A 24,094-nucleotide genomic window follows, 5' to 3' on the forward strand; every position below is an offset into this window, starting at 1 on the left:
AATGCATCGATGGTGTTCTATTCAGGACATACTTGACCTCTGACCTGCCACGTCACGACTGATCGCATCACCCCGATATCCCTGCGCGCCGCCCCAGCGCATGCCTGATGGATGCTCGATAACACATCTGATTGATTGTCTAATTTGCCGCTTCTGTTACCCTCCTCCAATGCCGGAGGTGGTTCTGGCGCGCGATCCCTAGCTCTGACGACATATCGCGGTATACGTAATAAAAAAGCGTGGGCGAAGTCGTCTGTTAAAACGCCATCGTCTTGAGTGTCTTCAGTTTTTGGAAGAAGCTGTCTGCTGAAGAGTCGGTCGTGTTTCTCACACCACCAGGCGAGATGAAGGCGATGTTTGCGGTTTGCTGTCTGTTGTTCGTCTGCTCGGAGTTCCACGCGGCGCGGGCCTTCACGCCCTTCAGCTACTTCTCCCGCCTCGCCAACCGCCCCAGCAGAGGCTACCGGGGCGAGGACGAAGGGCCGGCGGGCGGGGACGACGTGGGCGCCGGGGAGGTGAAGAGGGGCGCCCGGTTCCCGTGGGAGTGGAGCGGCCCCATGAGCCGGCCAGCGTGGAGCGGAGGCAAGACCAAGTCGGCGTTCGAGTACCTCGGGCCGCGTCTGAGGAAATCCGACGAGAACGACATGCCGGCCTTCCGTAAGTCTGCGCTCTTTGATTTGTTCTATGCCATTGTTACAGCATTGGTTTATTGATGTCCAACTGATAGCAGCCTCACAGCTCAGCTTCTGCAGATGGTTCCAATAAGTTGGTAACTGGGAGACCCGGGTTCGAATCCTGAGAAGGTGCTGTGCCCATCTTTAAGCTAGCGTCACATTTCCAAACCGCCCGGGGCTCGGCCGGGCAGTTTGAGGAAACAAAAATAGAAATGTATACGCAAAAATGTACACAAACAGTATTCATGACTATTCTCTTTACGTCTTATGTGTTTTTTAATATCCTACACTTCCTGAAAGCTGCCTGACCGGGCACCGGTTTGGAAATGTGAGAAAGGTCCAACTGGGAGACCCGTCGAATCCTGATACCGAACTCGTCTTTCTGAAGGGACGTTCAATGGGAGTGCCGTGTATGTCGTGTTTCAGGAGGTGCCTCAAGCACGTTAATATCTATAAAATTAAGGATATCAACCATATGGTACCTTGCTTTATATTTATTATTTCCTACCTTTCAATTAGCCGTCGGATACGAACTTGCATATGTTGTATATATATATATATATATATACAGTTGCAATAAATCTTAACATGAAATCAAACTGGAACATCGATGGAAAAGATTGAGTGATGCAGCCGAACGCTCATAACTGTATCAGCCATATGTTATCTAGTTCTCATTAATCATTTTCTTCCTTGATGTTTTTTGTAATTGCAATTAGCCTTCAGATCAGCACTTGCATTTGTTATATTGTTCTTTGCTTTCTTTCATGAAGTTGCAATAAATCTTAGATGAAATCAAACTGGAGCATCGACGGAGAAGAATGAGTGATGCCGCCAGTTCTGTGATCCAGCCGAATGCTCATAACTGCGGTAACCGCAGACCATCAGTCACTTCACGTGTCCATGATTACAGTTAACGGACCGATAACGTCCATAATTTTCATCTGCGCTCGCGAAAAAAAGGTCTATCTTTGACGTGTTGTAAAGGTAGTCCCATAGCCTTAGGGAGTTTCTGTTGCAGTAGGGGCAATTTGTTCTTATCCACTGTGTCTAGGGTATGGTATTGAAGGTAGAACCCGTCTTTTCAGCGCCTTTTACATCCCCAACCGAAGTCAGGAACAAATTTTTACACTTACCCATTCAGAGTGGGGCGAGGAAATCGTTTAAAATGCTTTTCCAAGGACAAAACATTACCGTCATGTCTACCGATTTAAAATCAGGATCTCTGCGTTCTGAGTCAAACACGCTAACCGCTACGCCAAATGACGCCTCGTAACGTGCTGTGCTGAGGTAAATTTTAAAAAGTTGTTTTTCTTGCCGTTTGACATGTTATGTTGCCAATTAAAGACACAAATGTGAACAAAGTCCTCTGTGGATACGCCCAAGTACTAGTAACCCCGTGCCAAAGTTCATGTCATTTGTTGTTGGGATCAGGGCACAGGAGCACCCAATGCACATTTTGGGGCTTAAAATTCAATAAAAACGCAATAAAATACTTATAAACGCCTATAAAAAACAGAATCATACCGGCTTCTATTGTGGTAACGTCAGATGACATTGATTTTAGTGATCTGTGGCCCTAATTACGAATGATTTAACAGGTGGCAATGAATGATGTTTATCGACTTCATCGACTGTGGGAGTGAAATGGGGGTTAAACAAAACCTCGGCTAACCATAAAAGGGTCCGATAATATAGCTTAGGTCAGTGTTATCTGACTCCTGCTCTCAAATCCTAGTAAAATCCGTCACAGGACTTCAGGCGATTCTGATACTGTGTGATGGTATTGCTTAGGTCCCAATCACAACCGCGTGTGACCGCGTGGCGCAGCGGCAGCATGTTCGGATATGCACCGAGAGGTTGCGGGTTCAAATCCGGCTGCCGTGCCACCGATCTTGTGCCCTTGGGAAAGGCACTTTGCACGACTTTCCTAACTTTACTCAGGTGAAAATAAGAACCTAGTTTCGTCCCTCAGATAGGACGTTGAATAGAGGTCCCTTCTATGGGGAGAGTCACACCCCATGCACGTTAAAGGACCCCCACATGTGCGATGGTGCGGTGTCCGATGGAGCAAACCATTCTGATTGGAGTTGGTGATTCACTACAAATCACCCGGACGGAGGTCTGACGAACCTTCGAGTCGCATCAGCCATACGGTGATTTACATCATTCACCATGCCCCGGAGAGGAGATGCCACCAGGGGACTAAAATGCCTATCTATACAGCATAACATGTTGTGCTGCCCCTATGTACGGCTGATTAATCAACATACGGCTGATCAAAAGGACGAATGAACCGTTCTCGTCAGGAATGTAACCCCGGCCAGTCTCTGAAGCCACAAATTTGTCCCAGTGGACTACCGGATACGGAGTTACCCTTCCGTATTCCCCACGGGAAGGTCGGCCGGCGTATATTGGATACCGGGTCCCAGGTTCATTTTAAGTCCAACTAGCCCGACCTTCACCAGACGATGGTTAGGCGCTCTTACATAGCCGCCCATGGCCTCCCAACCTTCTCCAGATGATGGTTAGGAGTTAAGCCCCTGTCACACATAGCCGCCCATGGTCTCCCAACCTTCTCCAGATAATGGTTGGGAGTTAAGCCCCTGTCACACATAGCTGACCACGGCCTCCCAACCTTCTCCAGACCATGGTCTCCCAACCTTCTCCAGACCATGGTCTCCCAACCTTCTCCAGGTAATGGTTGGGAGTTAAGCCCCTGTCACACATAGCTGATCACGGCCTCCCAACCTTCTCCAGACCATGGTTAGGAGTTAAAGCCCCTGTCACACATAGCTGACCACGGCTTCCCGACCGTCCCAGACCATGGTTAGGAGTTAAGTCACACATAGCCAACCAAGGCCTCACAACCTTCTACAGACCATAGTTGTAAAGAAGTCGTAAGCAAGATCATCTGTTGTTGGAAGTTGGTTGGCGAGGTTGTCTACTAGTCTCAAAAGTTTGGAATGAGCAATGTCATTTTCAACCTCCTGTATCTTCGCCAAGGACAGGTCATACAGATAAGTTTTATTCAATGTATCTCGGTGAATTCCGGATGCACGATGATGATGATGATGATGATGATGATTCCAATTCCACTCCTTTGACACTCTACACGCCAACTTATTCATCGCTCTGAACCAATTATTCAGCTAATTATCATTTCTCATCGCCAAAGTCACGGTGGCGGCAACGACGAAAATTAACCTCGTTAACTTTGCGTTATTTTGTCGAGTTTGCACTTCTGTTTTATGATTGATTATCTGTCTGACATTTTCATCAGAAACATTCATAATTAAAACAACACGAGTACCCTAAGTGAACCCCGTTCCTACTGGTTCGTAAAACATTTGATCTTATTACAGAAGTAACAAAACCCAAGAGCATGAAGCAGCTGTAGTTTGGAATATAGATTATTTCCTTCGCTGTAAACATTTTAATAACACACTACAGTGAACAATACATGCTGAAGTTTTAACAATGGCAATAACTATAATAATATATATTGAAAGCTCTACTGTAGTGCACCGCATCAGTGGCCAATCAACGGCTCACAGCAGCCTTGTGGGGTTTTTTTTCAACCCCATTGTTTAGTGTTTAGTGTTAAGACGAAAGTTATGGTTTTAGTCTTCAGGCCACATATACCAATCTCACTGCCCGTTTTTATGTCACTTTTGATCACACTAATGGACATGAGCACAATGCCAAGAGAGAAAGGACGCTTTCATCTTAGCTTGCGTGATCCAGTGATTGGCGCGTGATCCAGTGATTGGCGCGTGATCCAGTGATTGGCGCGTGATCCAGTGATTGGCGCGTGATCCAGTGATTGGCGGCTCTGCCTCTTGACAAAGAAGTCTTGAGTTCAAACCCCGGCTTCCACAGCTCTGGAGAGGATTGCGATCCTCGAGCTCATGACGGGACATTAAGCCACGATCCACTGTTCATTGTACTTATAGAAAAGGGCTGGAAGAATTTTCCTGGTACGATGAACTTATGATATCGCACTTCTTCTGTCTTCTCTGTCACATCTAACGAAAAAGCTCTTTAGTGAGCTTAACTGGTATAAAATCACTTATACTTCAATTTACCTATGTGTTCTATATAAAGCATTTATCTTCTTCTGTCACGACCAGGGGAATATTAACTCTTCTTTGAGCAAAACTGATTTGAGAGCACCTTTCGTTTGAGAGCACCTTTCGTTCTCATTCACAGCACCAATGAGGTGCAGAAATTGCCCCATCTGGATTGTGTTGTAGCCTTCCGGCTTTAGTGATAGGGACTTTATTGTTAATGATGACGTGCCAGGTGTGCCTTTATATAAGGATCAATATCATTAAGACACATGCCTTCAGGTGTGACATTTTGCTCAGGTGTGAATGCGGCGTGGCGAGGGAAGGGGATACATTGTACATAGCGGTTTTTATGACGTTCGTAGATTGTAATTTGAGTAGGCTACATCCGGGATATCCCAGGGGTGTCCAGATAATTACCTCCATCTTAGGTCTAAAGATCGCCACATCCGCTAATTGCTACATGAATAAAGTAGCTGATTTGGCTGCCTCTAGGCGCACCTCTCTTTGTGGTATTTGAGTCTTTCTCATCATCAATGGCCAAAAAACCGTAATCTGGATTAGCCCCAAGCTTTAATCACATTTGCAGAAGATGAAAGCCCATTTTGAGGTTTTTTGAACGGGGGGCAATGAATGAAAGGCGCGTATATCTCATTTTTACCACTACACATATAGGCCGACCTGCGCGTGATGTAGGCAGCCAGGTGCAGCACTTAGAAAACATCCTGAAGGGCAGAATGAGCATTGAACCAACAGGAAAAATCCTCTCGGTGCCGAAAGAAGAGTAGTTAGCCAGTACCTCACCTTGTAAATAATGATTGGAACTTAGGCTTAGGTCACATTTCCAAACCGGGGCCCGACCGGGCAGCTTTCAGGAGGAAAAAGAATGATAGAAAAGCCATAAAAATACTCAAAATTGCAACATACGATTCATGGGATCGGAATGATTTGTGTATAGTTCTGAGTATAGATTTTAATTTTTCGTTTCTTTAAACATCTCGGCCAGGCTCCGGTTTAGAAAATGTGAACTAAGCCTGACACATATTTATAAGGAAAGGACGCCATGATGCATATAATATAAAAACTGCACATAGCGTTTGTCTTCTCTTGCACGAATAGTTCTTAGGAGAGCGAAAACCGGACCGATATAACTTTCTCTTTCAGTTTTACATCTCAGAAAGGTTTGGGAAAGACTTATACGTAACTCGTGCTGAATGTTGTGAGACTTCCATTACGAAGCGTATAATCAGGAACCACTCACGGCTTTTTGCCTTCCCGCTGCGTGCCATTAGTCTTTCAATGCCTGGTATTATAAGTACTGTGGTTCATTTTTCATTACACACTAACTTCACAACTTCAACCCTTACAAAAACTGGAAGTAGGTTGGGCGAAATCTTTATTGAACCGCTCTGGTAGATCTAGAAACATTCTCATCCAGTTAGTCTTGGAATGGAAGCTCTTTTTTTCTCAAATAAACGTACAGGAACCACTCCCGGACTTATGCCTTCCCCACGGTGTATCATTAGTCTTTCAATGCTTGATAACTACTATGTTTTGCTCCTCTTTCTTCACGGAAACGTAGTCTACCAGACCTTGTAATGAACACACCGCCTATTCAGACTAGACCCTGAAGATCACTCTGGATTCACCAAGTTCCATCAGCCAGACAACAGAAGCTGTAGCTGTAGAGATAATCAATCTGTGGAGATTTTTTTTTTTTCAATTACACTATAACTTAATCCCCTTATACAAACTGGAAGAAGGTTGGGTGAAATCTTTATTGAACCGGTCTCATAGATCTAGAAACATTTTATTCAGTTATTAGTCTAGAAATGGAAGCTCATTTTTCCTATAAACGTAAATAAACGTACAGGAACCACTCCCGGACTTATGCCTTCCCTGTAGTGTACCATTAGTCTTTCAATGCTTGATAACTACTATGTTTTGCTCCCCTTTCTTCGTGGAAAAGTAGTCTACCAAACCTTGTAATGAAGACACCGCGTATTCAGACCAGATGACCACCCTGGATTCATCAGGCTCTAGCAGGTAGACAACAGATGCTGTAGATACATGTAGGCCAGAAAGGAAAATTGTTACGCAATCAATCTTTAGAGATGTTTTTCAATAGACAATAACTTCACCCCTAATAAAAACTGGAAGTAGGTTGGGTGAAATCTTTATTGAGCCGCTCTCGTAGATATAGACACAATTTCATCCAGTTAGGCTAGGAATGGAAGCTCATTTTACAAATAAACGTACAGGAACCACTCACGGATTTGTGCCTTCTCCGCAGTGTACCATTCATTAGTCTTTCAATGCCCGATAAGTACTGTGTTTTGCTCCCCTTTCTTCCTGGAAAAGTAGTCTACCAAACCCTGTCATGAACACACCGCGTATTCAGACCCTGATGACCACCCTTGATTCACCAAGCTCTAACAGCTAGAAAACAGATGCTGTAGATGGAAATGAAAATAGTTATGCAATCAATGTGTGGAGATGTGTAGTCTACCAGACCCTGTAATAAACACACCGGGTAGTCACACTAGATGACCAATCTGAATCCACCAACAGCTCTAGCTGGTAGACAACTAGCCTGGTTACCAAACCCCAGCCCGATCTCAAGTATCTATCGCGCAGGGGTCTGGCCGGATGGCATAGGCCGGCTTCTCAATTTTGTCCCTTATAGTGGGCAACAAACTCCACCAATAGAACAGCAACAGGATCAGCAGGAGGTACTACACCCCTACCATGATTGGTTAATGACCCCCAACTGTATTTTTTGAATCCATAACAGTGGCCACCAAGTACCTGATTCGCTACTGTGACAGCCTGCTGACCAACTGTGGTGTGTTGTAGCTGGCTACCTGTGGTGTGAGTGGTCATAAATCCTAGGTTCTCCTCCCTGTCTGAGGAAGGGCCTTCGAGAACATTTCTACAGCCATCCTGCCAGACCCCAACACAAAAGATATTTTTGAGGTTGGGGTATGGTATCCAGGCTAGTAGACAACAGAAGATGAAGATAGATCAGAAAGAAACGTAGTCATGCAATCAATTTGTAAAGATGTTTTTCATTACACAATAACCTCAACGACTAATAAAAAATGGAAGTAGGTCGGGCGAAATCTTTATTGGACCGCTCTCCCTTTAATAGTCTAGGAATAAAAGCTCGTTTTTTTTTTCAAATAAATGTAAGAGCCTAAATTCTGGAAAAGCACTTCACATCTATTTCCTAACTCAACTGGGGCCGCGTAGCGCAGTGCGACCGTGTTCGCCCCGTGACCGAGAGGTTGCGGGTTCGAATCCGCCTGCCGTGTTGCCGGTCTTGTGCCCTTGGGAAAGGCACTTTACACGGCTTTCCTCACTATACTCAGGTGAAAATGAGTACCTTGCTTCGGCTCACGGTGATTTACATCATTCACCCGGACGGGAGACCTGGCGCATATGAAAGGGTATGTCACCCCGCAAGGGGCGGTATAACCCCGTCGTGTGTAAACATGTGCGAACATGTGCGATCACGTCGACCGATGATGTATGTTCGTCTGTATCTCTGAGGATCTGCCGCTACCAGCCCAAAGCTACCTAGGCAGATCCGTGTAATGAGTTGTACCATTGGCAAATAAATAAATAAATAAACTGCAAAAAATGAGTACTAAGCTTTACTTCGGGGCGTTTCTCTTGGATGAAACGTAAAGCCGGGATGTTTGAATAGAGTCACACCTAGAGTGTGTCAAATAACCACACTTATCAAAAAGAGTAGTTGGCTGTCCTACTGTGAATGTATCAATCATTATGCATTCTTCACTTACTGAGGAAAACCCGCTGTGTTACTCACTCACTCACACTCACAACCCGCTTGCTCCTAAGAGCGTGGCGCCTCGACATCTTCTCCAGAATGACCTGTCCTGGGCAACCTGCCAGGCAGTGGGGAGGTCCATGTTCACAGCTGCCAGGTCCGATGTTAGCTGGTCCAGCCATTTCATGCGGGGCCTCCCTCTTGGCCTTCTCCATCTTGGGGTCGGTTCAAGTATGAGCCTGGCTGGTTCGGACAGAGGTGATGACCTAGCAAGATGGCCAAAAAGCCTGTGTTACGTCGTGGGGCAATTTACCGGTTAAGTGAAAGTAGCACATTTCATTTGACACCCATTTCCTCGCATTTAAGAACCCGCCGCGCTCATCATAAAGAAGTAGTGGTCCATTCTGGAGTGATTTGATCAAATTTTACAGTCTGCTGGTCTTACGCAGCTTTTATCTACAGCACAGAATCGGTGTGCTACGTCTAAAGGCAATTTAGGCTAACTTCACATTGGAGAACGAAAGGTACGATACAAAAGGCGAAAAAACACGAAACGGACCAAAAAGAATTCAACATCATGTGTTATGCTAGCCTGGGTACCATCCGGGTAGTAGTTCGCTTCTGCTACCCGTCTAGGGTGACCTGCACATTCAAAGTTGGTCAAGGATCCCAGACCGCGTGGGACCGCGTAGCGCAGTGGGACCGTGTTCGCCCCGTGACCGAGAGGTTGCGGGTTCGAATCCACCTGCCGTGTTACCGATCTTGTGCCCTTGGGAAAGGCACTTTACACGGCTTTCCTCACTATACTCAGGTGAAAATGAGTACCTAGCTTCGGCTCACGGTGATTTACATCATTCACCCGGACGGGAGACCTGGCGAATATGAAAGGGTATGTCACCCCGCAAGGGGCGGTATAACCCCGTCGTGTGTAAACATGTGCGATCACGTCGACCGATGATGTATGTTCGTCTGTATCTCTGTGGATCTGCCGCTACCAGCCCAAAGCTGCCTAGGCAGATCCGTGTAATGAGTTGTATCATTGGCAAATAAATAAATAAAGGATCCCAGACGGAACAGCAGAGAAGCGACTGTACATAGTGTATAATTAACGCCAGAGCGAACTTTTCCGTATGGTACCCAGGCTAGCCTTTTGCATATTTTTTGGCATAAAGTTGAATTTTTCGTTTCCCTAAACAGCCCGGAATGGCCCCGGGTAGGAAATGTTACGTGGGCCTTACTGATTGTGCAAATACAAAGTGCAATTTTAGTTGATTATATAGCCTTATTTGATTATTCCTAAGTTTGTAAACCAGCTGCACGTTCACTCTGTTACTTGATTCCTTGTTTATTTTCACGTCGTTATCATTATCTTTTGACTATGTTATTTAGTGTTCGTTATTTTGTATGTGTGTCCTTATTTTTGTCATGTGTAAGACGAGAAGACTCAGATAAGCAACTTTGCTTTTTGTCAAATCCTCGTTAAATAAATGTGAATTAAAAAAATAAATAAAAAGGTGTGCTCCTCGCCGCACGATGACGTCAGAATGTGCCCCCTTACCCAACAGCCGTGCCAGTAGAAACCACTTACCGCAACATGTGCACACCGCAATTACGTGTGAGTGCCATTCAGCCGGGTGTGCCATCATAATGTTTAAGTAACCAGTTATGCCAGAGGGACTGCCAGAAAAAATTCTGGCTTGTCACAAGGACTTGCTGGCCTGAAGATTGTTCGAAGATCAGGGCATCAGTCAGTGTGTATTTGAGCACAGAGCATTGGATCAGAAACCCAGTTTCAGAGAACTTCAACAAGAACCTCAGAACCACAGAAAGACTAAGATTTACTTGTGGGATGGATTACAGGATTGGTACATCAAGTCGTATTCAACCTCGGATAAATCCAACATCTCTTTGAGAACCTGGATGAAAGCAAAGAAAATATGATTATGATTATGATATAATTTCTCTCCCGCTTGGATGCAGCGGGTGGTGATGCATGCTTTCAACCATGTGATGTTGATTGAACTTATTAATAATAACTGCCAAGAATAAATGAATGAGCATTTTGGGGCGCTTACGCCTTTCAGATGAACAACATATGTCGTCAATGAAGGTTAGAGATCCAGGTAATAAGATACGACAAATAACAGTTACTCAGGCAACTGGATATGATTTTGTAAACGACCAGACGTTTCAGGTAGCATCCATTACCCTGATACTGAAGACATCTTGTTTATGAGAAGGTTTTATACCCAGGAAATTATTTTGATGCAAACATAAAATCGCTGATGATATAACACAATAACGCAACGTGAATTACTCTTGTCCTTGATATTCTTTTAAAGTAGTGAATATAAACTGTACAGCGTGAAAGTTCATCTGCTTTTGGACCAGATACCTGAAGAAAAGATCCAGTCAAAAAATCCGTTAAGTCAATTATTTTGAGCTGTAGTACAGGTTTAGTTCTCCTTACTAATCGTACAGATCAGGACGGTATGTGTAGAAATAAGCGTTTTCGAGAAGTGGAACTAATAAGGATAAGCCTATGGATAGAATGCTAAATAAAGCTTCAGTCAAAGTTTCACATTAGTCGTCTTACTAAATCACCGAAGGTAACTCTTACTCTTCATTACCCCGATGCGAAATATTTCCGTAAACTATCCACATGATTGCTTTTGCCAATTTTCCAATGAATCCTATGATTAAACAGACTACATGAAGAGCAATATTAATCCGCTCTATGTTAACAATTAGTGAGTTATTTTTCGGGTCTTAACCACGCTGTGGCTCGTGACGTCTAAACTGACATTCAAAATCCACCTTATTAAGGTTTGTAGACGAGTTATGTACGAGTCTGTGACAGATGGCTAGCCCTATCACGCTCACTTGAACGCACATCTGTGGCAGGTGTGGTTTGATAAACTTCGTTAGTTTCCCAAGCTGCGTTACAGGACGCATATGTGACGATTTGCCATTCAATGATACGGTATATTAAGACATAGTCCACTGTTAATTGCACTTGTGGTAAGAGTATTTCTTCCCCTTGCAATAAACCTGTGAATACTGTACATATCGTGTGTCCACCCTGGTACAAATAGTAGAACATCACCCTTACAGAGAGCCGAAACTGGTCGCAGATCCCTTTCACATGAACACCTTGCGGTGAATGCAGTGTCCATGGAGCTGAATGAAAGCAAGGCGACCTTGAACTGAACTGAGGTTTGCCCACTCACGCGTGGATGGAGCCACTGTTGGCGACCCTGCCTCAACATTTCCGTGTTTGTCGTTAACGTAATATTGTTCATAGCGTCTACCTTTTCTGTCACAATCAGTGGAAGATTTTCTCTTTGGTGAGCTAAACTGAATCCAGATAACTGTTTGTTTCCTCTCCATTTCTCCTGTGAAGTTCTATCACACCTTCATCCTCAAAACATTTCAGTTGAAGATTTGCTCTTTGGTGGGCAAACTGAATCGAGATCACAGTTTCCACTCCATTTCTCCTGTGAAGTTCTATCCCATCTTCATCTTCAAACATGTCACCCCCGAACTCTAGTCGGTTCACTGTCTAAAGACAAGTGATGTTTGATTGAGCACGCCCGAGCGTGACTACAGACTGATTGTCACGACCTCCCCCCTGTATCTGGCAGGACTGTATGGACGGAATCACCTCATCCCACGGTGTTTGATCTTCAATAAACTTGTAAATACGGTACATACCGTGCGTCCTTCCTGGTACGAACGGTAGAACGTAACCACTTTAATGAGGTGAAACAGGTTTCAGATCCCTTTCACATGCGGTTCTGAATGAAAGCTAGATTACAATGAACTGAACTATATTGTTCAGAGCATCTGCCTTTTCTGTCACGATCAGTACAAAATTTGCTCTCTGGTGAGCTAACCTGAATGGTGATCAGTTTGCCTCTACTCCATTTCTCCTGTGAAGTTTTGTCACACCTTCATCTTCAAAACATCTCATCCCCGAAACTCTGGCCAGTTCACCGTCTCAAGACAAACGATGTTTGATTGAGCACGGCCGAGCGTGACTACAGACTGATTGTGCTGACCTCCCCTCTGTATCTGACAGGACTCTATGGACGGAATCACCTCATCCCACGGTGTTTGATCTTCAATAAACCTGTAAATATTGTACATACCGTGCGTCCTTCCTGGTACGAACAGTAGAACATAACCACTTCAATGAGTGGAAACAGGTAGCAGATCCCTTTCACATAAACACAATGCGGTTCTGAATGAAAGCTAGGTTACAATGAACTGAAATAAATTTATATTATTCATAGCATCTGCTTTTTCTGTCACGATCAGTAGAAGATTAATAGCTGTCCTTTGGTGAGCTGAAACCAGATCACTGTTACCTCTCTATTTTCTCCTGTGAAGTTCTATCACATCTTCATCTTCAAAACATCTCACCCCCGAAACTCTGGCCAGTCCACTGTCTCAAGACGAGCAGTGTTTGATTGAGCACGCCCGAGCGTGACTACAGACTGATTGTCACGACCTCCCCTCTGTATCTGGCAGCACTGTATGGACGGAATCACCTCATCCCACGGTGTTTGATCTTCAATAAACCTGTAAATATTGTACATACCGTGCGTCCTTCCTGGTACGAACAGTAGAACATAACCACTTCAATGAGCGGAAACAGGCTGCAGATCCCTTTCACATAAACGCCATTGGTTCTGATTGAAAGCTAGGTTACAATGAACTGAAATAAATTTATATTATTCATAGCATCTGCTTTTTCTGTCACGATCAGTAGAAGATTGATAGCTGTCTTATGGTGAGCTGAAACCAGATCACTGTTACCTCTCTATTTCTCCTGTGAAGTTCTATCACATCTTCATCCTCAAAACATCTCACCCCCCGAATCTCTGGCCGGTTCCTTCTCTCCAGAAATCGATGTTTGATTGAGCACGCCCGAGCGTGACAACATACTGATTGTCCCGAACAACCCCCTGCATCTGGCAGCACTCTATGGACGGAATCACCTCATCTCACGGTGTTTGATCTCCAGATGAACCTGTAAATACGGTACATAACGTGTGTTCTTCCTAACACAGTAGAACATAACCACTTCTATGAGTTTTGTCACCCCTTCATCTTCAAAACATCTCACCCCTGAAACTCTGGCCAGTTCACTGTCTCAAGACGAGCAATGTTTGATTGAGCACGCCCGAGCGTGACAGCATACTGATTGTCCCGACCTCCCCCTGTATCTGACAGGACTCTATGGACGGAATCACCCCATCCCACGGTGTTTGATCTTCAGATGAACATTTACGTACCATCAGGTTTGCCCACTCACGCGTTGATGAAGCCACTGATAGCGACCATGTCTCAACAGTTCCGTGTTGGTCGTGAACGTAATATTTTTGCTAGTTCTTCCAGATGAATGATAAAGATTTTGAGATGTACCCTGAAGACATAAACTGACAATTTGACACCGACTTTGATTGCTCAAACAAGAATGGTTGTCTGATTTGCCCGTGGTTTTTTTGTTGTAGAGAAACATTCAACCAGACGTGCAAAGTGTTTAAATGAAGTATTTTGCTTTGCACAACAAGAGCCAAGTTCTTTAACGACGTTTTGGCTGATTTCAAGCAAAGGGTATCAGAAGTCACTACCCCCAGATGAAAGCAACAAAAATGCCGGTAAAGAAATCGACTCGAAACTCAAATCTTGTAGATATAAATGTTCCTTTTTGACGGATTCTTAAAAACCAGGAGAGTGACCAGGAGAGTGATCAGCAGAGTGCCCAGCAGAGTCGTTCCCCTGCATTAATCGGGAATCAGAGGCTTGAATGGTGCCATACGTGCGCCGGGGTTGTGGGAGGGGGGGGGGGTCGAGACGTATGGCAGATAGCACGGATATTCCTGTCATGACTTATCAGTCTGTGCCGACTCAGTCAGTTGGCATCACCGGCGAATTGGTAGGGTGTTTGGCCGAGAACAAGGAGGTCATGGGTTCGAATCCCCTATCATGCTCCAATGAGCGCTAACTGCGGTTAGGGACGTCCATTGGCTAAGAAGTTCAATGGGGTTCCCACGTTTGAGTTGAGCCTCAACCGCAATGTCACAAATGGTCGACATTTCGGCAGCCAATAATAGTTTCATCAGGGGCTAAACTGTAAAACACTTCTCCGCGAAAAGTAGACAAGATAAATCTGTCCCGGTTGTGACATAAGAGCCCACTGTAAACTTACATTGATGCTCAAAAACTGACAAAGCCATTATCGGAGCTTAGAATTAATCTCCAAGCAGATTCCCGGTGACATAAGATAGTATCAAAGCTGGACAAGGAGTATAGCCGGCCAGAATAGGTCAGCCGACTACCGGTGCTCGGCTATACTCCTTGGCCAGCTTTGATACTATATTATGCCACGGGGAATCTGCTTGGAAATTGATTAGAATAGATTTGAAATATGTTCCTGAACAAATGTCACTTTTATTTCTCGTTCCCAGAGTGACCATGAATGTGTTTCTCTCTCGTTCCCAGCCTGTCACAACTCGGAGTGGCTGATCTACGTGGACGGGGAGTCACAATGCGGTGAGTACAAAAGACGTGTTTGTTTGTTTGTTTGTTTGTTTGTTTGTCTAGACCCCTGAAGCTAACATTCTTCCCTATCCATCCCTACATAAACGTATTGAAATCGATAGAATCCTTGTTAGAGAGGACCTACGCTGTTTCGCCTACTTTTCTTAGTTAGCTATTCTTTACTTTACTCCGACAAGTTGCCGGAACATCGAGCTGAACAACACGAAGGTCCCTGTTCTTCGATTGTTTCTGTCAGAAAATGTCTGGTCACATGGCAAATGTCCGCCAAGATCAGGTGTAAATCCCGTCTTCATCAGATAAGTGTTATCTGTGTGCCACAGGTGTCCAACGTACGCAGTAGCCTCGTTATTTTCTCGTTCTTGTTTAAGACGGATGCCACAGTACCTTGTCGTCTGGGAGACAAAGCTACCTATTAGTAGAGTACCTTGTCTTTCCATTGTCAGCTCTGTCGGAGTAATTACTTTGATGCAAATGTATTGAGGATCCGGATTCAAAGCTCTCTTTTGTGATTGGTTTGGTTTTCCGTGTGAAATGGTGAGTCACATATACAATCACTTGTCTGGCCTGAATGAGGCTGTCCATTGCCAGGGTTTCTGGGGAGGCGTTTAAGAGAGACTATTTTTTTTTTTACTAAGTGAAGGAACGGATTCCCTCCGAACGTGTTTTATCACGGCCCAGTTTTATATATTGTGAGATAGTAATGTTGATGTAGTGATTGCAATTGGTTATTATGCAGAGACTTTCGGTCACACTTCCATCAACATGTTGAAGACAGATTTTAATCTTACCAAGGAAATCTGGTTAGGCAAAATGTTGTTTTTCCAAGTGTTTTTGTCGGAGGTTTAACCACAGATGTGTGGTAATAACTTCGAAAACTGCGCGATGCTGAAAAGTGAATTATAAGCAAGATCTCTGGGTGGTGACCCTGTCTAGAACTTGCCGAATGTATCGGAATATAGAACACATTCGAAATTTCGAAAACGTTCGTTAGTTCGATAATATTCGGAAGTTCGAACACATTCGTAAGTTCGAAAACATTCGAAAGTTCTGAAATTTTCGAAAGTTCGAACACACTCGAAAGACCTAAGATATTCTGAAGTTTGAACATATTCTCGGAAGTTGACATACATTTGGAAGTTCCATCCCGACAGACTAGTACTGCTTCTATTATGGTGGAACTGACGAACGACGTAAGGGGCACATGTTGAGATAAGGTCGGGAACTTGAATGTAATAGCTGTCAGAGGACTGTAATTGATGAACTTTAAGCTAAGAATGATTGAATTGGCGCTGGTAAATTTGAAGCTGTTCGATGCCGTTAGAGTGATTGCGGTTGTGATGAGAGGGAGACGATGACTTTCGTTACTGGCAATCAGCCGAGATGGTGATAATCACGCAGTAATGACAGCCACTCTAAACGAATTGTATATGATTTGCGTGTTGATTTGACGCACTTTTGGAGCAATTACTGGCAATGTGGCTCTGAAAAAATTTCCTAAGCGGTTTTTTTTTGCTCGATAAGTGCATTGACATTAAGGACTTTTCCCTAAGAATGTGCAAATGTGAAAGGTTGACAACACAGCCTTCCTATGTAGGAGCATTAGATACAGAAGTCCCAACAAAGATAGCATAGACAACAGTTGAAATAAGAGGCAATAGGAGCCATTAACAATCATTTAAACAAAGCATCGAACCAACCAAACCAACACACTCATAAATCTCAAATATATTTCAAATACATTTTTTTATCAATCAAAATGGTACCCACTCCGAAGCACCTGCGCCACTTTTTGTTGACAGTCTATATGAGTCCATGATTTCCCGACATTTGTGCCTGTTTATCGAACAATTTTAGCAATTATCTTCATCCAACTCAATAGGCGTTCGTTAGAGTAAAAGCAAACATCACTTAACTTAAGCGTGGGAAACATTTTACACACCATTATTATTTATTCCAGTGCGTCACACTTAATGTCTTCCCTGCTGATTTTGAATTCTGGTGCCTCGTTTGAATCCATTCACGAGCAAACCTGAATGCCATCATTTATACCTGCTATTTAGATAATAGTCCAGTGGTTTAGTGAGAAAAGGCAGCTGAAGTGTGCAGATTTGTTTCAAAGCGCTGACCTTGGAACCAAACTAGTTGAAGTTATTCTGCACAAATTTGCCATTTTCTTGTTGGCACCCCCATGTCACATTTTGTTTCAACGCTAGGGCAACGAAGCCCAATATATTTGGCCTAAAATGGTCCGAAATGCCTAAAAATGGATTCTGGACAGATTTCTCGCCTTCTGTGATGTTTTGTAATTGTAAATTAGTTCTCAACGCTGGGGTACTGCGGAATAAAATCCGAAAAAGCCCTGCAAAGGCACTTCCTATAGACATGGGTCGACTCCCCCACCAAACCTGTACGTGCAGGGGTCAATTGGGGTGTCACCTTTCACTTCCCTTTATCGCACAGATTTTACCAATAAATGTGTTCACATATCTGTCAGTGCCCCAGCTGGGACCTGACTCGCTCTACTTCACATCCATTAGGAAAATAGTCCTTCACACATTTGTCACCCTGACGTGGGACTTTTCCTTTACAGAATATTACCAGCTCTATTGGTCTTTCCACAAATGCTTTGCCATTGGCACCTGAAATGGCACTTAGCTATCTGTAAATTTAGTATTTTCAGCAAAGATGGTTGAGGTAACCATAGAGCATCTAACTTTTCCTTTGCGAAATCTCGCCAGATATATCGAGCTGGGTAATTCTACATGGCTTAAAGTGTTTTAGTAATGATACTTTTATCTAGAATAGCACTTAGCGGTTCAAATGTATTCTTATCAGGGTATCAAAGTATCCTTATCGGTTCGTGCCACCCATATGACCCTTGTTTCACAATCTCACCAGTTGCATCTATCAGAGCAATCTTACACAACGTAAATGCCTTGCAAATGGTACCAGTATCTGAAATTGTACTTACCGATTGGCAACATTTCAAAAAGGGTTCATGACCAGTTATTCCTAAGCAACCCTTTGCGACCATTTCCTTTCAAAGTGTCACCAGATTTATCGATATTGGTACTCTTACACAACGTGAATGGTACCAGTATCTGAAGTTGACGAAACAGTTCAAAGCATCTTAAACGAAAAAAGGGTACATAAATAGTTATTTCTAACCAACCCTATGTGACCTTTCCCTTTTAACGTCTCACCAGATTTATCGATATTGGTAATCCTACACCACGTAAATGCTTTCCTCCTAATGGTAACAGTATCTGAGATTGTACTTAACGATTCCACATTTCAGATTATCTTTTAATAAAACAATGACTTTTCTGACCATTTATTACTAAGCAACCCTATGTGATCCTTTCCTTTTAAAACTCTCAACAGATTTATAAGTCTGGACAATCTTACACAACGCAAATGGTTGGCAAATGGTACCCGTATCTGAAATAGTATTTCGTGATTGGCAAAAGCATTTTAAAGCATCTTCAGCAAAAATGGTTTATATGACCATTAAAATTTATTTCCAAGCAACCATTTGTGACCTTTTCCTCTTCAAATTCTTACCTTGTTTATTGATCAGGTAATCGTTCATAACGTAAATGTTTTTCAAATGGTATCAGTATCTGAAATGGTACTTCGCGATCGGCAAAAACATTCTAAAGCATTTTCAGCAAAAATGGTTTATACGACCATTTATTAATAAGCAGCTCTATGTGACCTTTTCCTCTTCAAAATCTCACATTATTTATTGATCCAATAACCGTCCATATCGTAAATGCCTTTCTAATGGTATCATTATCTGAAATGGTACTTCGCGATCGGCAAAAAACATTTTAAAGCATCATCTTTAGCAACTGCGGTTTATGTGACCTTGGTCCATTCCTTCCCAAACATCACCTTATTTATGAATCAGGTAGTCGTTCATAACGTAAATGTTTTCTAATGGTACTAGTATATGAAATAGTGCTTAGCTCTTATCAGAAACATTTTAAAGTGTTTCGAGGAAAATTGTCTCTATGGCCATATATGGCCACCTTGTAACGCTGTGTTCCTTATTTTCAAAATCTTGACAGCTTTATCGACATGGAGTCTCTTAAATAACGTAAGTGCTTTGCTAATGGCGTTTAAGGAGACGATTATCTCTGAAGACTACTTTGGGTTGATAAACGGAGTCTTGGAGGTCGTCGATAGTGTCACTGGAAATAGGATGAACTGGACTGTACCGAGTAACCTCTGTACGTGAACGCATTAGCTTCCAAGCAAACGAAATTATTCATGTGACCTTACAGACAAGTGCATTTTCAAGTTCAGTGGATTAACACTAATCTGCAACCAGACCCACGCTGCGTAATGTATAGTAACTTACCGTAGGTGCCCGTTTTGACTCCCTGAGCCGGCTCTACTCCCTGGCCAGCATTGATACTATCTTATGGCACCGTAGGATATACTTGGAGATTAGATTAACACGAGATTTCATTATGTGCAGTTTTCACAGTTAAGGAAAGCTGACATAATTACTATGAAGGAGTCGAAGAGAAACTCCATCATTACCATCGAAGTCAATAACCTGATGACAAATAATGAAAATCTGAAATGCTATGAAAAATCAATTGTCACTGGCATGTATCTTATGATTACCAAAAGCTGCCATCTTCACTGTGCATTAATCAATGGCAAACTTAAGCTTGACAATCCGCCGAAGTTAACCAATCGTATGACAAATAATCAATGATATCTTTAACACTACGACAAAGTGAAATCTTCACTGCGACTTGCAATCATAAAAGCTGTCCACTTCACCACGGATGCGTCATCGACAAACTTCAGTTTGACTTTCCGCCGAAGTCAGATACTCTCTTGACTAATGATCCATGTCTGAACCACTATACATGCTACACTCCCAGCATATCAGACTCACAAACGGCTGCCAACTTCACGTTGAACTTTGGTTTGATTAATTCCTAGCCTGTGTTTACACACGCTCTCGCTGGCTGGGCTTAATGACCCCCTCCCCTAGGGCGGCGGCAATCGTAGGGCTGGCCGCTAGGGGGAGGGGCGATTTTAGTCAGGCTAGATTATTTCCCGACCTTGAAAAATAGTCCATGGAACACTCTCTCGTCTGTTAAAAACGTAATCATCACCACAATTAGAAGATACTTCCAACTTCACCATTGATAATTCGGCGACAACTTTACTTGGAGTTGAACAATCTGTTGAAAAATAATCAACTGAATACTTTGAAAAAGTTCGACCATCACCGCAACTCAAGACACCGTCACTGCATCTTAAAGATTATCTAACTACTCCTCTAAGTCCGTGAGAAGACTTGGCTGTGTGCCGAGGGGACCTAAGACAGACGTGGAGGCGAATAAACGATCACCCCGGGCGGCTGTGGAAACATGATAAGGGCCTCGGGCTTTTGTGTGGCTCAAAGATAGATTGTTTCCTGAGCTGAGTTAAATGAGTGGCAAAAAGGTGTAAAGCCGAGATGTACATCATACTGCCACGTTATGCCAGACTAACAAGAGATATGCCTCTGGAGCTTACGTGTGTCGCGCGTTAATCATTTATTCACTGATACCAAGTTTCAAAATGGACACCTTTTTTAAAGCTTGAAATTGGGTTAATCTTATACCACGTTCTTAATGTTATATTTCATTATCTAAATTTTGTATGGGATTTTCCCCAAGGCGCATTGGAAACCACCGATAGTCAATATGACGCACCCCTGATGAAATAGATGAAAAAAAACCGAATAAAATAAATTATAGGTTTGTTAAAACCTTCTTTATTCATGAAATGCTAGGATCTTTCTGCCGGACGCTTCCATTCACAATGTATGTCACGCGGTAGGGGGTAATTAATGGTTAACAAAATATAACAAAGATGCTGTGAAGTTTTTCATGAATATAGTGGCATTGCTAAACGGGATCGGGAATTACGGCGATACATTTTTTGTTTGTTGATTTGCTTATTTCTACGCCACAGTTCCCCCACTGTACGACACTACTTACGATGTTTGTCTGTTTCTAAACTTTGTTGATTGGCTTATTTCTACACCACAGTTCCTCCACTGTACGACACTGCTTACGATGTTTGTTTATTTGTTTGTTGACTTGCATATTTCTGCGCCGCAGTTCTCCCACTGTACGACACTGCTTACGATGTTTGTTTGTTTGTTTGTTTGTTGACTTGCTTATTTCTACGCTACAGTTCCCCCACTGTACGACACTGCTTACCATGTTTGTCTGTTTGTGTGTTTGTTTGTTTGTTTGTTTGTTTGTTGACTTGTTTATTTCTACACCACAGTCCCTCCACTGTACGACACTGCTTACGATGATGAGTACTGCATCAAGGTGGACATGGGCCCCCTAGCGGGCCGCGTGGTGTGTGCATGTGAGCGGGGCTCGACTACGGTGGCCATGAAGGACGGCATGGACACCTGCGTGGAGATAGGTGAGTACTCTGGCTTCTTCAGCTGTTCGTATTTGTATTCCGTGTTGAAATTTAAGACGGATGAAGAGCGTAGCTTTCCGTGAAAGATTACTCGATGCTGGATTTCGCACAGGATATCATAGTGAATGGACAAGTTCAAACTCAATGGGTCTTAGCCAGGATCGCTTTATCGCGCTAGGATGTACTCTCGCAGGAACTGGAACTAGGTCTATTGCAGATAAAGTTTCTTTTCTTAGTTCACGTGCATATGGCATGTTGGGTACTGCGGGCTGAACGCTAAATATTTTGTGTTTCTCGGCTCCGGTAAAAACCTTATTCCGTCATATTACAGATATAGTGCGGCAGGTAGGATACTGCGGACTGAACCCCTGTCCCGGCGGGTACACGTGTTGTACCTCTCGGCTCCGGTACTAACCATATTCCGCTATGTTACAGATATCGTCCGGCAGGTTGGGTACTGCGGGTTGAACCCCTGTCCCGGCGGATGCACTTGTTGTACCTCTCGGCTCCGGTACTGACCATGTCCCTTTATGTTACAGATATTGTCCGGCAGGTTGGGTACTGCGGACTGAACCCTGCATGTTTTGTTCCTCTCGGCTCCGGTACTGACCATGTTCCCTTTATGGTACAGATATCGTCCGGCAGGTTGGGTACTGCGGACTGAACCCCTGTCCCGGTGGCTACACGTGTTGTACTTCTCGGCTCCGGTACTAACCATGTTCCTCTATGTGTAATACAGATATAGTGCGGCAGGTTGGTTACTGCGGACTGAACCCCTGTCCCGGTGGCTACACGTGTTGTACTTCTCGGCTCCGGTACTAACCATGTCCCACTATGTTACCGACATCGTCCGGCAGGTTGGTTACTGCGGACTGAACCCCTGTCCCGGCGGTTACACCTGCGAAGAGCATGATTTGTACCTCTCGGCTCCGGTACTAACATGTTCCCTTTATGTTACAGATATAGTGCGGCAGGTAGGGTACTGTGGACTGAACCCCTGTCCCGGCGGGTACGCGTGCGAGGAGCTGCCGGTGTCGGGCAGGTTCTGTACCTCTCGGCTCCGTTACTAACCATGTTCCCTTTATGTTACAGATATTGTCCGGCAGGTTGGGTACTGCGGACTGAACCCCTGTCCCGGCGGCTACACCTGCGAAGAGCTGCCGGTGTCGGGCAGGTTCAACTGCCTGAAGAAGACCCCCAAAGGGGAGATCGTCGTGCCCAACTGGGTGAGTCAGAACACTTCAGCTACCATCTTGTTTGGGTACCATAGCCTGGGTACCATTTGGTATTGGAATGCCTGTTTGAGCGAGCTCTTGAACCCATTCCTTTATTCGCTGATGTATGGGACCAATCAGCGCCCTCGTCCAAAATTTGGACGATTCCAGACGTTGGAGATGTCAAGGTGCCCAGACGGAACAGCAGAGAAGCGACAGTACATAGTGTATAATAAAAGTCAGAGCTAGAAGCGACTGTATATAGTGTATAATAAACGTTAGAGCGAACTACCATCCGGATGGTACCCAGGCTAGTTTGGGCCGCGACGTTAGCGTGATTTGTGCTACAGAAGTGAAACCGTTGTAAGAACATTAAGCGTCCAAACATTTGACAGAACTTTCATCGGTCTCAGTAATTTCCAAGGTTTTGCAATGATATCTTAATGATATAGATGATTTCTACGATTTTTCGATGATATTGAAATGATTTTTTTTACCAATGCCTTCAAATCAAATTTCAATAGTATCAATGACCAATGATTTTTGCCGCTTGCCGGATATCATGTCACACTTACAGACATCCCATATATGGGTCTCTTCCAGTACGCTCCCGTGTGATGTAAGAAACAAGTTTCCCAGCAGTCTGTGCGCATCCACGCAGGGGGTCTCCAACAGCGATGCCAATTTCCATGGTTACCCACGGACCACCTGAGTGATGACGTCAGCTGGTCACTTCCGTGGATATATTATGATTGTACAAACTGATACACAAGATATATTCCCACTGTATGATTGTGTAATCTACTTCGTCTTATAGAAAGTAACGCTATATAAAACGTAAGCACCCGATTTCGTCGCCTCCGTTGCGATTTAAGTAAGATTTTGGTTCGTCATAATGGTCTTTCCCATGTCTGTAAAATTTCACCAATGTCACCTAAATACCTTTCAAAATGATTATTATATAACACGTTATAATGATCGCGGAAAATAATTAAGAACAGGCTATAACAAACATCATGTACATGTCCCGTTTGACTACGGCCCGCGGCAGTTGTCGGCAGCTGCGCAAGAAATAAAGATAACTCGTTAGCACATCAAGTTGTGACTGTGAGTTTTAATGAGGTGGTTTTTAGTTGTGCAGTACAGTAGAAACTGAAGTAGCCAATTTTACCATGAAGATTACAGATGATCATGGAAACGTCGTCCCTCTAAAAACACGATTCTGAGTTCATCTCTTAAATGCAATTGCTGGCCCCTTTTCAACCAGAATGTAAGAATGGTATAATATAAAGGAAATGCATGTTCTTTTTCCAATAA

At 43.7% G+C, this 24,094-nt stretch overlaps 1 protein-coding gene across 2 annotated transcripts; it reads left to right on the forward strand.

Moving 5' to 3' along the window:
* The first annotated feature begins 136 nt into the window (after window positions 1–136).
* On the forward strand, window positions 137–23,868 carry LOC118420297. 2 transcript variants are annotated; one of them, XM_035827031.1, is made up of 5 exons: window positions 142–657; window positions 15,048–15,098; window positions 21,417–21,563; window positions 22,656–22,789; window positions 23,381–23,868. In XM_035827031.1, the coding sequence occupies exons 1-5, from the start codon at window positions 345–347 to the stop codon at window positions 23,393–23,395; spliced, it is 660 nt and encodes a 219-aa protein (XP_035682924.1). In that variant the 5' UTR covers window positions 142–344; the 3' UTR covers window positions 23,396–23,868. The 2 variants fall into 2 exon arrangements, with proteins under 2 accessions (XP_035682926.1, XP_035682924.1); XM_035827033.1 differs by lacking the exons at window positions 22,656–22,789; window positions 23,381–23,868 and adding an exon at window positions 21,895–21,980 and having other exon boundaries at window positions 137–657.
* Window positions 23,869–24,094: the final 226 nt, after the last annotated feature.

Source organism: Branchiostoma floridae, chromosome 7, assembly GCF_000003815.2.
Source record: "Branchiostoma floridae strain S238N-H82 chromosome 7, Bfl_VNyyK, whole genome shotgun sequence".
Lineage (NCBI taxonomy): Eukaryota > Metazoa > Chordata > Leptocardii > Amphioxiformes > Branchiostomatidae > Branchiostoma > Branchiostoma floridae.

Bases quoted from the DNA above. Each gene is read 5' to 3' on its own strand.
- LOC118420297 (XM_035827031.1), top strand. From the start codon at position 345: ATGAAGGCGATGTTTGCGGTTTGCTGTCTGTTGTTCGTCTGCTCGGAG. The intron at 658-15,047 runs GTAAGTCTGCGC...TCTCGTTCCCAG, and splicing joins GAACGACATGCCGGCCTTCC to CCTGTCACAACTCGGAGTGG. The intron at 21,564-22,655 runs GTGAGTACTCTG...TTTATGTTACAG, and splicing joins GGACACCTGCGTGGAGATAG to ATATTGTCCGGCAGGTTGGG.